General features: G+C 43.4%; 1 protein-coding gene across 4 annotated transcripts in view; it reads left to right on the top strand.

Moving 5' to 3' along the window:
- The window catches only part of LOC141265130 (ATP-dependent translocase ABCB1-like), a 1,603,396-nt gene that overhangs the window by 1,497,032 nt on the left and 88,137 nt on the right, over positions 1 to 18,227 (top strand). For 3 of the 4 annotated variants that reach the window (XM_073677832.1, XM_073677833.1, XM_073677831.1), the window contains 3 exons: positions 4,017 to 4,214; positions 10,760 to 10,966; positions 11,056 to 11,202. In XM_073677832.1, coding sequence (XP_073533933.1) covers positions 4,017 to 4,214; positions 10,760 to 10,966; positions 11,056 to 11,202 — 552 coding nt within the window. Of the gene's footprint in view, positions 1 to 4,016; positions 4,215 to 10,759; positions 10,967 to 11,055; positions 11,203 to 18,227 lie in introns of those variants that run through there. The other variant, XM_073677834.1, reaches the window with a different exon arrangement.

Raw genomic sequence — 18,227 nt, 5'->3', positions numbered from 1 at the left:
TGGGTGTACTCGGGGGAAATTTCACAACAATTTTTTGGGGGTCCATTTTCTCCTCTTACTTTTGTGAAAATAAAAAAAAATTGGTGCTAAAAGATTATTTTTGTGGAAAAAGTTAGATTATTTTATTTTCATGGCGATACGTTATACACTTCTGTGAAGCACCTGGGGGTTCAAGGTGCTAACAGCACATTTAGATAAGTTCCTTTAGGGGTCTAGTTTCCAAAATGGGGTCACATGTTTGGGGATTCCACTGTTAGGCAGGCATATCAGGGGCTGCCCAAACGCTACATGGCGTCCGCTGATTATTCAAGCAAATTTTACATTCAAAAAGTCAAATGGCGCTCCTTACCTTCCGAACCATACAGTGCACCCAAACAGTGATCCCCCCCCCCCATTTAGGGTATCTGCTTATTCAGGAGAAATTGTAAAACAAACGGTTTGTTGTAATTTCTCCTGTTACCCTTATGAAAATGCAAAATTTGGAGCTGAAAAACCTTTTTATGGGAAAAATGAGAAAATGTGATTTTTACCGCTCAATGTTATAAACTTCTGTGAAGCACCTTGGTAATCAATGTGCTCACCACACATCTAGATAAGTTCCCTGAGGGGTCTAGTTTTCAAAATAGTGTCACTTGTGGGTGTTTTCCACTGTTTAGGCACATCAGGTGCTCCCCAAATGCAGCATGGCGCTCACTAATTGTTCAAGCCAATTTTACATTCAAAAAGTCAAATGGTGTTCCTTCCCTTCTGAACCATGCCGTGCGCCCACACAGTGGTTTTCTCCCACACATGGGGTATCAGCATGCTCAGTAGAAATTTCACAACAAATGTTGTGGTCCATTTTTTCTTGTTACCCTTGCAAAATTAAAAAAATTTTGGACTGAAATAAAATTTTTGTGAAAAAAGTTAATTGTTCATTGTTTTCTTCCACATTCAAAAAATTTCTGTGAAGCACCTGAAGGTTTAATAAACTTCTTGAATGTGGTTTTGAGAACCTTGAGGTGTGCATTTTTTTTAGAATGGTGTCACTTTTGGGTATTTTCTGTCATATAGACCCCTCAAAGTCACTTCAAATGTGATGTGGTCCCTAAAAAAAATGGTTTCATAAATTTTATTGAAAAAATGAGAAATCGCTGGTCAAATTTTAACCCTTATAACTTCCTAATAAAAAAAAATTTGGTTCCAAAATAGTGCTCATGTAAAGTAGACATGTGGGAAATGTTATTTATTAACTAGTTTGTGTATTTTGTGTAACATATCTCTGATTTAAGGGCATGTAAATTCAAAGTTTCAAAATTTTCACCAAAATTTCCATTTTTTTCACAAAGTAGCGCAAGTCATATCGAAGAAATTTTACCACTATCATGAAGAACAATATGTCACGAAAAAACGTTCTCAGAATTAGTGGGATTTGTTGAAGCGTTCCAGAGTTATTACCTTATAAAGTGACACTGGTCAAAATGATAAAATTTGGGCTGGTCATTAGCAAGCAATCAGCCTTTGGGGGTAAAGTAGTTAATGATTGTAAGAGATTCAGAGCTCTGTGTTAGGTGTTGAGCCACTATGACCTGTATTAAAATTAAAAATCACAAAATGTTGGCTCTAAAATAAGATGGGGTTGACATATAGATGTTCATTTTAAAGAATTAATAGATTGTCCAGGATTAGAAAAAAAGGGGTCAACTTTCTCTTCCCCATAAAAACAACACCTGGCATATGTCTGGTATTGCACATGAGTCTTATAAACTTGAATGAGGATGCAAAACTACAGGACAAACATGAAAAATATTAAAGGGAATGTGTCACCCCCTGGGAGATAGCAGACCTCTACTATGGGCATACAGGTGATAGAAATGTAAATCTATACATACCTGTATGGCCCATAGTAGAGATTTGATTGCAGAGAAACGTGTTTTTATCACCTCTGTTTTCCACAGGCTTGGCATCCCCGGGATGCCAAGAAATCCCCGGCTAACTGTTTATTATTCCCCAAAATCCCCGCCTATATGCTTAGTTACCATATTCCCCTCTCCCCTGCATGTCACAAGGTCCTGTGACATGCACTGTGCTCCCTGACTTCCTGGGCATGCACTATGTGGAGAGCAGAGTGGATAAAAGCACTTTTCTCTGCAATCAGACCTCTTCTCTGGGCCATACAGGTATGTATAGATTTACTTTTCAATAACCTATATGCCCATATTAGAGGTCTGATATCTCCCAGGGGGTGACATATTCCCTTAAAGATTTGAGAGTCCTCAATGGCTGATACATTTTAATGGCTAACTGAAAAGATGGTAACAAATTGCAAGCTTTCAAAACTTCTCAGGCCTCTTCATCAGGCATATAATAGCACAAAATCTGAAGAATCACGTATTTATACACAACAAGGCACAAGAGTAATGCAATAGATGAGACAAGTGATGTGAATCAGAACTATGAGTATGGAAGGGGGGAGAAAGTTGTGGCCATAAATATTGGGGCACTTAATAAATAAGGAGTGAGAAAGTTTTATTATTCTGTGATTGAAGTCTGGTCCATGGTTGTGTTGACCCCACAGGTCTGAGGAGTACATGTCACGGGTGTGTCAGATGTGACAGACAGTTGACCTGCAGTTGGCTGCAGGAGATCTTTGTTTGGCATTACAGACACCTTCTTAGATCTGTCTCACTCTAGGACCCAGTGGCTAACTTCCTCTTGCTAATTAACACCCTTGCTTGGGTGTATAAATACCTTCACTTTGTAATAGGGAGGCGCCAGTGAAATTCACATGACCCCTTGTGAAGGCTTGGAGCAAGTGCAGTTCTTACTTCCTCTCTGGTGCTAAGAGGATGTGTGTGCAATCTCTCTGAAATCGACTCAAGCTAAGCTACTTCCCCTGTAACTTTCTCCCCTTGCTGTTTTTAGTGTTAGTGGGAACTGACTAGCAATCATCCACTCCCACCCCATTCCCTAACCAGACCCTAGCTCTAGGAAGAGACAGGGTTTTAGGTTCCTGCTCGGCGATTGGGGAGCAACCAATGTAGGGATGGTAGGGAAGGACAAGGTGATATCAGATCAGCCTTGAAGGTCGCCACCCCCTCTGTCCTTAGTGTCTGGGTTCCCTTCCCCTCACCCCTTCGTGTTGCACTTTGTCTTTCCTACACTGTGCGTGACAGCACATTCCTTAGTTGATATAGAATGACATATATCCATGTAACACATTCATTCCTGCACTGACTGTGTCAAAGGTTGTCATGAGTTTGTATTCCTAAATTTTTCTTGTTCTGCTTCACGTCACTTGTCTCATCTATTGCATTATTCTTGTGCCCTGCTGAGTATAAATATGTGATATTTCAGATTTTGTGTTATTCTATGCCTGAAGAGGCCTGAGTAGTCTTGAAAGCTTGCAATTTGTTACCATCTTTTCAGTAAACCATTAAATGGATCAACCACTGAGGACTCTCAAATCATAATATTTTTCTACCTACTGGCTAACAAGGTACAAAGATATATCTTTTTCCTGAGGACAGACATGGTAATTTTTCCACTAATAAAGAGACTATTTTTCCCAATTATGAAAGAAACTCTGTAGGCTATGTTCCCAAGATGAGTATTTGGTGCGTTTTTCATATTACAGGTTTTCTGGCACATTTCTGCACTAATTAGCTAATTTAAGATACTTGCATTTTTTATCTGGCGGATTTTACCCATCTCATTTGAATCTATGTGGAAAATCGGCAAATAGAAACCCATGTTTACCACATGAGAAGTGTACATGTTGCACATTTCAAAATCACACCGCAGGTCAGTCTCTACAGCGTAAAGAAAACACAGAGGCTATGAGATTTCTATAGCTCCCATTCACTTTGCTGGAACTGTAAGACGTGGTACAGGGAAATTTGTAGAGGAAAAAAATCACCAAAAACTCACCATGGAACATTTTAGAGTACATCTTACCTGCTTTCTGCACTGATACTGTTACAGTATTGTCAGGATGACTACATTTCTATATGATCATTGTAATATTTATTTTATAGGACCAAATGGAGGGAAATATTGAGTTTAAAAACATCCAATTTATTTATCCAACAAGACCAAATGTCCATATTCTTCAGGAATTCAACATCAAAGTTTCTAAAGGTCAGACACTTGCATTAGTTGGAAGCAGCGGCTGTGGAAAAAGTACAGTGATTCAGCTTTTGCAGAGATTTTATGACCCATCAGAAGGACATGTGGTAATTTTTTTGTTAAAGTAGATGTGAAATATAATAGAAAAGTTCTTTACTAGTCTACAGTAAAATCCTACAGGACAAAATCCTTTCTGCATGCATACAATTCTATATATGGATAGGGGTTATTAGATCTTGGCTGGTCTAAAAGTACAACTCTCTGCTGACTTCTATGGGAGTTCTGGATATAGATAACAAATTGTTTTCCTATAGAAGTTAGTGGGGATAGTTGATCATATACCACTACCTCTCCACTGACAGCAACCTCAACACCTGGGAGGATGAGATGGAGGGATGGTAGGTGATCCCTCTTTAGAAAGATGTATGTCATATCTGTAGGTCTTACAACTATCCTTCATATTTATGGCATAACCTGTGGCTATGCCACAAAAGTCTATCATGAAAATAACCCTTTTGAGTAAAATGTGTTACATACAGTATATATAAAGTTTGTGTAGCTATGCAGCATTAAGAAAGATGTGGCTTCTAGAGAACAATGTGTTTCTCTTTTTAAAAAGCATTGGTGCACAGTATGCAGTCCAATTCAGGGCACAAGTTCATAAGAGCAGTGTATCAGAAATCTGAAGAAAGTTTAAGGAAGAGCAGAGAACAAGGTTATCAAATATAGATTAATTTACCCTTAACAAGAAAAGGCTGTGGGGATATAATATCTTTAGATAAATAGGAACATGTTTCCTGTATTTACCTATGCAAAAAATGTCCAGGCTCAGAGAATTTGGGGTAACTTCTTACTGTTAAAAAAGCACTAGCACTTTTTTTTATATTGTGTGATTCTGAAATGGCTAAGTAGATAATCTTCTTACCATACATTCTGTTTTTCTGTTCTCATATGTGACTCCTAATTTAAATCCTGATGGCTCCTATTTGTAGACCCAAAGCCAGTTTGTATTCTAATTCTTATGAGACCAACATTGAGGCTTTCATTGGAATACATAGTGAAGCTGATCCACATATTGGAGCCAGAAAGTCAAAGTCACATTATACAACAAAGAGAATGAAGAATAAAGACACCTTGAGTTGCAGTCAGAATTATTCAACTCCCATTGTAAATTAGGCTTTTTGGTAGTAGTTGTTTCTACAAAAAACAAACAAGGACAATTTTAATATCTCAATGCAACTAATATAAAAAGTGTGTTCTCCAAATTCAGCACAAAATACCGTTTGTTTAGCTGATGATACACAGCCACGAATAGTGGATTTCAGATGCGCTGCTGATTTCAAGATCTGAAGAAAAGATGAATAAATGAAAGTGGTTTATTGTCAACAAGTTTCAAAGTCAGTAATGATTGTGGTTGTCCTGAATCAGCAGTGCATCTGAAATTCCCTATTCCTGGTTGTATAATATGATTTAAAAATATGTGGATATTGCAGCAGCTGTCTATGCCATATTAGTGGTTGTGTCACACACAACCCCTTAAGGTTATGTGGCCACGATCAGGCTATAGCAGCTCTTTGGACACAGCATATTTTCACTGCATCCAAAGAACTACGTCCAATCCCCCAGGTAAATCCGCATGTGTTCATTGAACACATGCGGAGTTTACAGCATCCTATACATTCTATTTTAAAAATTTCTGTTGCGGAGACTAGCATCTTCGCAACAGAAATTACCATGCTGCGGCTCCTAAAACCGGTGAGTTTACTAAGCGTCAAATAAATGCACAGTGGGCATGGGATTTTTATAAATCCCATCCATTGTGCTTCTACTGTACAACCCAGCATTTTGGACTCAGCACAGGTGATCTGTGTCCAAAATGCTGCTAGTACAGATCGTAGGCACATACCCTTAAGGTGAGGACATAACCCCTATCCTTTTATCTGTTTATGTGGATAAGACCCTATTGTGGTTTGCACATTTTTTACATTTTTTTAACTGAATATTTATTACATTGTTCAATGTAAAGTTACGAATTAGAAATACAAACCATAAAGAGTATCATTCATAAGGTAGTACATTGAGTTTATGTACCAGCGAGGGGATATGATACTAAAACATAAGTAATTTATATTGATTTTCCCTATAAACAAAGCATTTGGAAGTCTTAGCCACCCTTCCCCATATCCCTTGCCAAACATTAGGTGATGGAAATTCCTCCAGGAAATTGGCTTATTTGCTCATATACGAATGTTTTGGATAATCATCGGGACAGGGGTCAAGTAATATCTGAGAAATAGCTGATATAAGACCCTTAGCTGTGACTCCTGCCCTGAATAATTTTTAACAGCTATTAGGATGAGAAACTGTGAGTGAAGAGAAGAAAGCGTACATATAGTGCCATTTTTCATGACTATGGCAGTATCAAAATTATTCAAACCCCAGAATAGAATTCATCATAGAAGCACACGTTTGGAAATCTGATGTCTGAAGCACACCTGTTATAACTAATCAAGGGCTTCATTAGTTATTATTATTATTTATTATTATAGGGCCATTTATTCCATGGCGCTTTACAGGTGAAAAGGGGAATACATAGCAAATACGCTTACAATAATCTTGAACAAAACGAGTCAGCGACTGGAACAGGAGGAGGGAGGACCCTGCCCACGACGACTCACAATCTACAAGGGATGGTTGAGGATACAGTAGGTGGGGATAGAGCTGGTCGTGCAGCGGTATGGTGGAGCAGTGGTTACTGCAGGTTGTACGCTTGTCAGAAGAGGTGGGTCTTCAGGTTCATTTTGAAGGTTTCCATGGGAGGCGAGAGTCTGATATGTTGGGGTAGAGAGTTTCGGAGTAAGGGGGGATGCATGGGACAAATCTTGTATGCGATTGTGGGAAGAAGAGATAAGAGGGGACTAGAGAAGGAGGTCTTGTGAGGATCGGAGGTTGCATGCAGATAAGTACCGGGAGACTAGGTCACAGCTTTATGGAGGAGACAGGTTGTGGATGGCTTTGTATGCCAAGGTTAGTCTCTGAGTAATGGGGAGCCAGTGAAGGGATTGATAGAGAGGAGAGGCCAGGGAATAGTGGGGGGACAGGTGAATTAGTCAGGCAGCAAAGTTTGGGATAGATTGGAGGGGTGCGAGAGTGTTAGAAGGGAGGCCACAGAGCAGGAGGTTGCAGTAGTCGAGGCGGGATGTATTTTTGCAAAGTCTTTGCTGAGGAATGTGTGGATCTGGGAGATATTTCTGAGTTGGAGTCGGCAGGAAGTGGAGAGGGCTTGGATATGTGGTTTGAAGGAGAGATCAGAGTCCAGGGTTACAACGAGGCAGCGAGCTTGTGTTACTAGAGAGAGTGAGCAGTCATTAGCTTTGATGGATAGGTCAGATGGGGGGATTGAGTGAGGTGGAGGAAATATGATGAATTCAGTTTTATCCATGTTAAGCTTTAGAAATCAGGCAGAGAAGAAGGATGAAATAGCGGACAGACATTGTGGGATTCTGGTTAGTAAGGAGGAGATATCAGGTCAAGAGAGGTAGATCTGTGTGTTATCAGCATAGAGGTGATACTGAAAGCTTTGAGACTCTATAAGCTTTCCCAGGCCAAGGGTGTAGATAGAGAAGAGCAGGGGCCCTAGGACTGAACCTTGCGGGACACCGACAGATAGGGGGCGAGATGAGGAGGTGGTGTGTGAGTGGGAGACGTTGAATGTCCGGTCTGTAAGGTATGAAGAGATCCAAGATGGGGCCAAGTCTGTGATGCCAAGAGAAGAGAGAGTCTGTAGTAAGAGGGAATGGTCCACTGTATTTAAGGCAGATGACATGTCCAGGAGTAGGAGGACAGAGTAGTGACGATTGGATTTAGCGGTTAGTAGGTCGTTGATGACTTTAGTCAGGGCAGTTTCAGTGGAGTGGTGCAGTTGGAAGCCTGATTGTAAGCAGTCAAAGAGGGAGCAGGAGGAGAGGTGGGAGGACAGTTCAAGCTGGATGTGTTGTTCCAGTAGTTTTGAGGCATAGGGGAGGAGTGATATGGGGTGATTGCTAAATAGAGAGGATGGGTCGAGGGAGGGTTTTTTGAGGATGGGTATGATCGAGGCAAGTTTGAAACATGAGGAGATGCCAGTGGTGAGATGTGATTTAGAGAGTAAAGAGGAAACTTGATCTTCTGTAATGGTGGAGAAGCTGGTTTTGGAGGAGGAAGGTTGGGTAGATATGAGGAGGGGTTGTGGGGACTTAAGGCAAATGCTTTGTTTGATGGTGTCCATCTTCTGCTTGAAAAATGAGGCAAAGTCTTCGGCTGAGATGAGAGGAGAGTGAGGAGGCACTGGGGGATGGAGGAGGTAATTGAAAGATGAAAGTGTTGAATAGCTGTTTAGGGTTGTGAGACAGGGAGGATAAGAGAAATGAGAAGTAAGTTTGTTTTGCTGCAGTGAGTGTTGACTTGAAAATGGTGAGGGATTGTTTGAATGCGATGAAGTGCTCATTGGAGCGGGACCTTTTCCATCTGCCCGACGCAGTTCTTTTGTCCGGTTGGTGTGCCAGGGTTGCCTATTGATTGTGCGAGCTTTGGTGTGTGTGAGAGGGCTGTTTGAATCGAGAGCTGCAGCTGTTGTGGTGTTATATAAAGCAGCAGCAACGTCTGCATCATGTAAGGAACTTATGTCTGTAAGAGGGAGGAGGGATTCAGAGAGTGAGTGTAGGTCAAAGTGTTTGAGTTTTCTGAAAGGATGTGTAAGTTTGTGGAGTGGGGTTTGTGGACCTGGAAAGGAGAGGGAAGAGAATTTAAATAGGTTGTGGTCAGATAGAGGGAGAGGTGAGTTACAAAGGTTAGATAGGGAACAGAGGCGGGTGAAGATGAGGTCCAGTGTGTGGCCATCTTTGTGAGTGGCTGTGGAAGACCACTGAGCAAGGCCGAAGAAGGAAATGAGGGATAGAAGCTTATAGACAGATGAGTGGGAAGTGTCAATGGGGATGTTGAAATCTCCCATGATGATAGTGGAAAGGAAGTGAAGTCATCAAATACCTGAACTGGCTATGGCGTCATTGACTGTGATATTGGGTTGCATGTTAAAAATATGGCATATAACTTTTTTGGCTAGCCTCTTTACTTAACAGAAAAGCTCACTGCCTTAGGATGGGTTCACACCACATTTTAATCACATGTCAGTGGTTCCATTAGAGCTTTTGTCTGAAACCCTGAAAAATGAGATTCAGGTTTATTCGAAGATGCTATTGACTTTAATGAAGCAGATGGAGTCACTTAGTGGTTGACTGATTTTGTGCCTCCCTCAACCCTCAAAAAGGGAGCTGAAAATTGGTTATAGAGAGCACAGAGTGACTTTGTCTGTTTCATTAAAGTCAATAGCCCATCTTCGGATACACCTAAATCTAATTTTTCAGGGCTTTAGACAGAAGTGCTAATGGAGCCACTGAAGTAATTAAAATGTGGTGTGAACTCATCCAAAGTCTTTGCCTGGGAATATGCCTGAATCCCATTTTTTCAGGGTTTCAGATGAGAACTCAAACTGAGCCACTGATATGTGGCAAAAATGTGTGAAAATGTAAATATGATTATCCACAAGATGTCATAGCCGCAGGGAATTATTGGGAAGTCTGCACGACAACGCAAAATGACATTTGCCTACTTTGTTATGCGTCAGGAGTGTGGAAAATGGTGCAGGGAAAGGTTGTTTTTTTTGCAAACTGCAAATCAAATCTCCAAATATTCAAATTTGCATGAAATAATGAATTTCAGGCTCTGGGAAGAGATCTACTCATGTGTAGCTTTAATTATTTTGTGACTTCAGTAGCCAGTAAAAGGGACATTTTGTGTTGAATTTGGAGAAACCACTTATTATATTCAATGTGCTGAGCAATTTAAATTGGTCATATTTGATTGGTTTATTGCAAGCATTAAAAAGTTTGTACATTTTGTTAATAAACCTAATTTGCATTGGGAGCTGAATGATTTTGATTTAGAATATATTTATTTGAATGGTCATTAGGAACAATTCTCTCTTGGTTGTGTACTAATAAAATAATAGCGTTAAATAATACCATACTTCACAAAAAGTTATATCTGTAATTGGGCTTGTTAACCTTGCCTTAATTCTTTCCTTCTTTTTCAATTATTCAAATAATTTTTGCTTTTTTGATGATATGTCAGGCTTAATTTTTGTTTCATTTTAAGTAAATTAGGTGTCTTTTTTTCACATTTTTTTCTAAAACAAAGGACCACTAAAGTATATTTTTAATTGTGTTTCTCTTGTAAATCAGATGTATGTTTGTTTGTTTTTTTTGGTGGGGGCATGGATAGAAACAGCTAATTACTCTGGTAATGGTTTTCTGTTTAATTTAAACCTACTTTCTAAACTTTTTTTTCGTGCTTTTACTTTTCTTTCTTTATTTCACATATTGCCCTCCTCCCCTTTTCCACACACACTTTGCATGAGTTTATAAAAGACTTTCGGGGAACTTTGACATTTAAATTCCATTTATTGGGGGACATAAATTCTATATTCTGGCAATTCGTTGGAGACCCTAACCAATCTAGTATTTGATAATTTGTTATAATCAGAATACCACTTAAAGTTTTTGTTTAAGCTACTATGTGACTGTAATCGTATGTATATTCACTTCTCATGTTCCAGCTTGCTGATGGGATTGACATCAAGACTACTAATTTGAAGTGGTTGAGGAATCAACTTGGCATTGTGTCACAGGAACCAATTCTTTTTAACTGCAGCATCAAAGAGAATATTCAGTATGGAGATAACAGGAGATCTGTTCCGGATGAAGAAGTTATAGAGGCAGCAAAAGCAGCCAATATTCACGATTTTATTATGGGTTTGCCTAAAGTAATTTATTATTATCACAGTATGTGTTTCCAAACTACTGGCCCTTTATCATTCCATTTCAACATCTTTTGCCTTTTTTTATATTGAAGGGATATGAATCTTGTGTTGGAGATAAGGGAACTCAAATTTCAGGTGGGCAAAAGCAAAGGATAGCCATTGCCCGCGCTCTTGTACGAAAGCCAAAAGTATTAATCTTGGATGAAGCCACTTCTGCACTTGATACAGAGAGTGAGAAGGTAATGAAACAAGCAGTTAAAATTATATACACCTTTCTAACAAAATTTTTTATTGTCCTTCTGCATCTAAATGACAAATTATTCGACTTTGCACATAGCCTTAACCGTGTCTTGTCTACAGCCCCTTTGCAGACTTGTGATTCTCCATAGGCATAGACTACAAAAAAATTCTCTGCATCATATTTGCTTACATCTGTCCTTCTTTTCAGAACCTATATAATGTGTGATTGCAAGATGTATGGGGCAGATTATGGCTGGCTTTGGTCGTGACACCTGTTGCACGGCCAAATATTGCTAGGGGGCGCTGTCACATTGCAGCAAAATACAAGCTAATGGGTTTGCAATTCCACTCTGAAAGTACTGCAACCGCAATAAGCAAGTTGCAGAAAATTGTACCTGATTTTTTGTGACTTGCTTGTCAAAGACACAGTGCCCTGTGGGCAATTTGACTTGTATTGCAATGCAATGTAGCAGCAACACCTAGCGTTCTTTGGCTGGATGACAGGTGTCGTGATCAAAGTCGGCATGTAGCCTAAAGGACATTTGTCTATCACTTTTCTCACATAGTCTCAAAGGGATTGTCTAATACTGTTAAAATCATCCTTAAAGGGGGTATCTGGGACTTTGAATAAAAAAATCTGCCTAAGCACTAACATGCAGGTAGTTGCTAACTACATGGCTGTTGTGCTCGGCACCATTCTATGCTAGCACTGAGCAGTCACAGACTGCTGCCGGCAATTCAGCTGCTTCCGCAGAGGTCATGTCAACAGAGTGACGGCTTCTTTTCCACTTTGTTGACAGCGCAGGATTACTGACATCATACTGATTGACAACTGGATCCACATTGCATAACTGGGGGAGCCAGCTGTCAATCAGCATGATGTCGGCAGTCATGCTTCGTCGACAGAGCAACCCAGAAGAAAAAGAGCTGCTCTATTGACAGGGAGCAGGTGAAAGTCCATAGTCTGTGACCGCTCTGTGCAAGCCTACAACGTGTAGTTGGGAACTACCTGCCTGTTAGTGCTTAGGCTCATTTCATTACACAGAGTCCCAGATATCCCCTTATCCCATTTAATCTCTTGTCTTGCCCTACTACACATCATTTTTACATATTGTTCCTGATCAGATTGCATCCACTTTCAATGTCTTTCTGTTATAATATCTCATTAAGTCTTTCTTGGCTCAAGTGGAACAGAATCATTCACATCATGTGCATGGGATGGTCTTATTTCTGATGTTACTAAGCATGCACCACTTCTGATAAGGTTGTGAAGCATTGGGAAATGGATTGTGCACTAATGCACAATCACAGTATGTTATGTGTTGGTCTGGTGCTGGATTCAAAATGGGTCCAGGACCTTCTGTGGTCTCCCATTCTAGTCCAGCCAGGGCTGATGCTGCTCAGCATCACCTTCAGCCCAAACGCCTAGCTGGTCCGCGAGCACTGTTTGTCTCCCAGGAAGCTGTGCCTAGCAATGTTAAGCCTGGGTTGCAGAGGGAGACAGGGCTTGTGGAATCTAAGTCCAGGATTTGCCGCACTGAGCATGTCCATGACCTGGCGGATCATGATTGGTGGGTTGGCACCCACCTGACCCGGTGACCTGGCACCGCCTGATTGGTCCACGGGTAACGTCACCAATGGCGCGTCGGTGGGCAGGGCTTAATCTTTAAAAGGCCCGCCCACAAACATGGCGACGCGCTCAGATCATTTGAGCTGGCTGTTTGTGGTGTGCACGCTTACTCTTGGGCTCCTCGTAGAGCCATAGCTTTAGTTAGGCAGGTTAGAAAAAGTCTGTTCCGCCTGTCAGCTATATAGAGCGGGTTTGCTCAGTCCGGTAGCACGCCGGCTGAGTGCTCGAATACCCGGCGGGAATGACACCCGCACGCTAGCGCCTACTCCTATAGCGTAGCGCCTGTATCGAAGACAGGGCTACTCCTTCTCCTACAGTCACACGTCCCCCTGCGGTTCTTGGAGATTGTGTGAACCGTTATACTAGCGCCAAACCCCATAGCGTAGCGCCTGTATCAAAGACAGGGCTACTGCTTCTCCCACGGTCGCACGTCTCCCTGCGGTTCTTGGAGATTGTGCGAACCATCTTACCCTTCCGTGTGCATTAACACAAAGGGCTAAGATAGTTGATAGGTACGTCGCCGGTCGCGCTCCCTCCGTGCAGTTAACGGAGATAGAGCGTACCGCTTTACCCGTTCCTGTGTGAAGAAACACGGAAGGGTTTTACATTTAAGTTGTCGCTTGCCTTTCCACCCGGAAAGTGTTCGGCAGCAGTCCTCCAGCCTGCATCGCGGACCCCGGGGTCTGTTGCGTTCCATTAAAATAAAGTTGTTTGCAACCGCCCTCCTAACAGTATCTGAGCGCCAGGGTCTTGCCGAACATGGCCGACAATCAACAACTGCAGCGTTATATACAACAACTGGAGACCAGACTTAGAACTCTGGAACAAACTGCTCCGGCCGTTGATATCACTGCAGTAGTGTCCCAGGCGGCTACTCTTGCAGCTAATATTATTAACTCTGCTGCGGCGAATACTGCAAGCACCGCAAGTGCCCCATTACCCCGGTTTTCTCTCCAGAGAAATTTTCTGGGGATAGTAAACTCTGCAAGGGTTTTATTAATGTATGCTCCAATTATTTGGAGTTGATGGAGGCACGGTTCCCTTCCGAAAGAACTAAAGTGGGATATATCATCTCTTTGCTTTCCCACAGGGCTCTGGAGTGGGCTACTCCTCTATGGGAGCGGAACGGCCCGGTTGTAGTAAATGCGCGTCTTTTCCTTAAGACCCTGAAAGCTGTTTTCCTGGGTCCTCAGGTCACGCATGATACGGCTCTCAAGCTCCATGCGTTGGTCCAGGGTTCGGCCACCGCCAGCCACTATGCCGTCCAGTTCAGAACCTTAGCGGCTGAACTGGATTGATCTGAGCGGTCGCTTATCCCGGTGTTCTGGAAGGGTCTGGCTGGGCATATTAAAGATGCCTTATCTACCAGAGAGATTCCAACCTCTCTGGAGGAGTTAATATCTCTCGCTGACCGTATAGACTTGCGTCATGCAGAACACCAGTTAGAGCTAGAGGTTGGCAGACCTCGGTATCTGTTGGCACCAGGCGCCTTTGGGTCCAAACCCAAGACTCTCGACCCGGAGCCTGAGGCTATGGATATATCCCGGACTGAGTCTGGTCCCCCTCGTTCCCGACCTGTACATCTCTTGGAGCATCCCGTAAATAAGGGTTCCAAGTAGTGTTGAGCCACCCCCGTAGTGTTCGAGTTCGGTTCGGTTCGTCGAACACCCGTGTGTTCGCCGAACTGTTCGTCGAACTGTTCGTCGAACACCTTCGAACACCATTAAAACCAATGGCAGGCAAACAAAAACACATAGAAACACATAGAAAACACCTTCAAAGGTGTCCAAAAGCTGACAAACTGCTCAGAAGACATAACTAACACATGGAAAAGTGACAAGTACATATAGTCATGCGAAAATAAAAGAGGTGGAGGAGTAAAAGGAGGGGGAGACACAGATATAGGCATGTCATGCCCTTCTAAAATCCAAAAAGTGAGAAGCCGACACGGCCAGTCCGCTCCTGCCCATGCCACCTCCGTGTCGCAGGGTTTGTGCCAGAGCCGCGGTGAACCCTGACGGCCAGCCCCCCTCTCCCAATACTGGTGCCTGTCCGCTGGTGGGTCGAGCGAGCCCCCCTGTGGTGGAGGCAGCTCTAAGCTTTTTAATTTAAATTGTCTCTCTAATTTGAATGAATACACTTTAAATCCATTTACAAGGATCTATTGGAGGGCAAGTCTCATGCCAGCAGCCGCGGTAATTCCAGCTCCAGTAGCGTCCACTAAAGCTGCTGCAGTTAAAAAGCTTTTATAAGGATCGAGCTCGGCTGTCCACCGCAAGGCATCCTACTGCCAGTCCCAGCCCCTATGCCTTGGGGTGCCTCCTGATGCTCTTCACTAAGTATCCCATGGTCCCGAAGCATTTCCTTTGAAAAAATTAAGTGTCTAAACTACAGGTGGTGTAGCTTGCTTAACAGCCGGGATAATCCGCTGACTAGCAGACACTGCTACTAGGCACAAAGTATTTCCTGGGCTAGATGCAGTTAAAAATTTGTAATTAGATACTCTCCTTGGATGCTGAGAAAGCATTCCATAGAGTCTCCTGGCACGCCATATATGATTCTCTTGAAAAGCTTGGGGTAGGGGTCTAGGGGACCCTTTTATAGCCAAAATCACGGCCCTGTATCGCAATACGTCACCTAGGCTGAAGATAAATGGAACTGTAGCACCCTGAGGGCTTGGTTGCTACAGACGTATTGCACCTCACCCAGAGGTGTGATATCTCACTCTCAGGTAAGGATGGAGTGTGGATCAGGACCCGACACCTGCATGCATTACACCACATTGCCGTGGGGCAGGGCGACCAATATGCCCCTGAGATGGGCACGACAGTCCCTGTCCCTGGCTGGAGTGGGGGGAGGGAACACTGAGGAAGGGGAACCCTGTAGTGCAGGAGCAGGGAGGAAGCAGTTCCTGGGTGCATTGAGAAGGGAGTATAAAAGGTGGGCACCATCTTAGTTCAGTGCAGAGAAGTCTGAGCAGAAGTGGCAGGGAGCAGGGGCTCTGCATGAGCTCTGCTCCGGAGGCGGGCCTAGTAACAGAGGCCCAGGCCTGGAAGAGGGAGAAGGAAGGAAGAGGAGCGGAGAAGGCTCCAGGAACGAGGAATGAAGGGATCCCAGGGGTGCGGACGGGCGAGTCGCCACCGCACGCCCGAATCCACCTGCGTGGAGGGGTCAGGCCAAAGGGGGAGACCGGTCCCCGAACTAGTGGAGGCAGGAAACGACCCTCAGCTAGAAACCGGAGGCTCTGACATTTTATGTGGCGCAGCCCCTCGCTACACCCGCTAGGAAGGCACCACATAGGGTCAGGGAAACTGGCGCCAAGTTTACCAAGAGGAGGCCCGAGGCAGCCGGACAGAAGTGTTGGTAAGAAAGGCCAGACAAAGGACACACAAAGGGGGTCCTGTGAAGTGCTCCAAAGTTATCTGGGAGTTGTCTGAGCCCCTCACCTGGTGAGCACAGTACGACGTGGGCAGCCGTTACCTGCAGACGTGGTCTGGATAATAAGAACTGTGAGTAAAGGCCCTGGACTGCATCACTGACTCCGTGTCGTTACTGCTGCTGCCCTGCACCATCACCCCCATCCTCCGCATACACTGCCCTGAGGCTATACTCCTCCCGTGGGGAGTTATGCTACGCTCTGCTGCACCCACAATACCAGCCTCAGCGGTCTGCCCTGTAGCGGTGGTTCACTCTGACCGCAATCCACGGGTGGCGTAGTCGGACATTTAAACATCAAAACCACATAAATAGTTCCGCCACTGGTTTGACCGCCCTGAGCCACGGAACCGGGTCGCCGCCACGAAGACTACAACCACCAGCATCCACCAAAAAGGGTCCGGCTCCGGGTGTCCCAAGGCCCAGGGGGTGCGTCAGAACATTTTTATCACCTTTCACAATCACCAATGGGACAAGGCAGGGATGTCCTCTGTCCCCTCTCTTATACATCCTAGTGACGGAGCACCTGCTCTCATCAATTCGCCATAACCCCAATATTAGGTGGATTGAGGTGGGAGGCACTGAGTACAAGTGCTCTCTATTTGCTGATGATGTCCTAGTATATATCACTCAATCACATATATCCATCCCTGCTGTTATGGCTGAAATAGATCACTTTGTTACATGGTAAAATTTTAAAATCAATGCAGCGAAGTCTGAGGCCCTCGATGTCTCCCTCCCCAAATCCATATAGGATTCCATCCAGTCCAACTTTCCCTTTGCCTGGCCCTCACAGGGTATCAAATACTTAGGAATTCCTATTCATAGAGACCTCTCCCATCTATGTTATCTTAATTTTGGGCCCTTTATTGAACAATTCCATACAGACCACGGTTGGCAAGTTAGAACTGTAAGATTCACTACGTGAACCACTGGTGTTTTGTGGAAAAGCACATGTACACTGCGTTCCAAATCATTATGCAAAAAGTGTTTAGGAGTGATAAGGGAAGAATTTGTTTGTTTGTCAGTTAAACTCATTGATGGTGATGTGTGTCAGGGCTCTTTATATCACTGTAAGCAATTGCAGACACCTGTGCTAATTAGTTTGGCAGGTGTGTCCAATGAAAGGCAAGACTACTTAAGAAGGCTCTCTCACATTATTAAGCAGCCTACATTTTCTGCCAAAATGGGAAAGAAAAAGGATGTGTCGGCTGCTGAGAAGCAACAAATTGTGGAGTGTTTAGGTCAAGGCATGACTACAATCAACATTGTGCGATGATCAGGATGAAGTGTCTTGGCAATCAAGAAGTATGTAGCTGATTCACAGTACACACGTGTGCGTGCTGATAAGGGCAAATTGAGGACTCTTTCCTACAGGCAATTACGTCAGGTTGAAAGAGCAGCGGCAAAAAAGCCTTGTCATAGCAGCAGACAAGTTTTTGAAGCTGCTTGTGCCTCCAACGTCCCCCGAACAACAAGATGCAGGGTCCTTCAGAGGTTTGCAGCTGTGCATATGCCATCCTGTCGACCTCCTCTATCCACTTCACACAAGCAGAAACGGCTCCAGTGGGCCAAACATTACATGAAGACTGATTTCAAAACTGTTTTGTTCACGGATGAGTGCCGTGCAGCGCTCGATGGTCCAGATGGATGGAGTGGAGGATGGCTGGTTGATGGACACCCCACGCAAACACGGCTACAGCGCCAACAAGGAGGAGGTGTAGTAATGTTTCACATCTAAGCAACAGCTCTGGGAGGGTATTCTGTCCTCATGCAAAACAATTGAAGCAGAAACCATCCAAAACCTGACAAATTCAATGGACGAGACAGTTCAGAAGCTCCTTTCGAACAAGGGGTCCTATGTGAAAATGTAACATCACCTAAAATAAAGTTTTGAGTTGAAAACTGTTTGATTTCAGTTTCTAACAACCTGCTAATGCTTATAATTTCAAAAATGAC

This window comes from Phyllobates terribilis, unplaced genomic scaffold (genome assembly GCF_046119375.1).
Source record: "Phyllobates terribilis strain yellow unplaced genomic scaffold, ASM4611937v1 Scaffold_4__5_contigs__length_816908805, whole genome shotgun sequence".
Classification (NCBI taxonomy): Eukaryota; Metazoa; Chordata; class Amphibia; order Anura; family Dendrobatidae; genus Phyllobates; species Phyllobates terribilis.
Note: the sequence above shows the minus strand (reverse complement) of the source record. Positions and strands in the feature narration are given on the sequence as shown.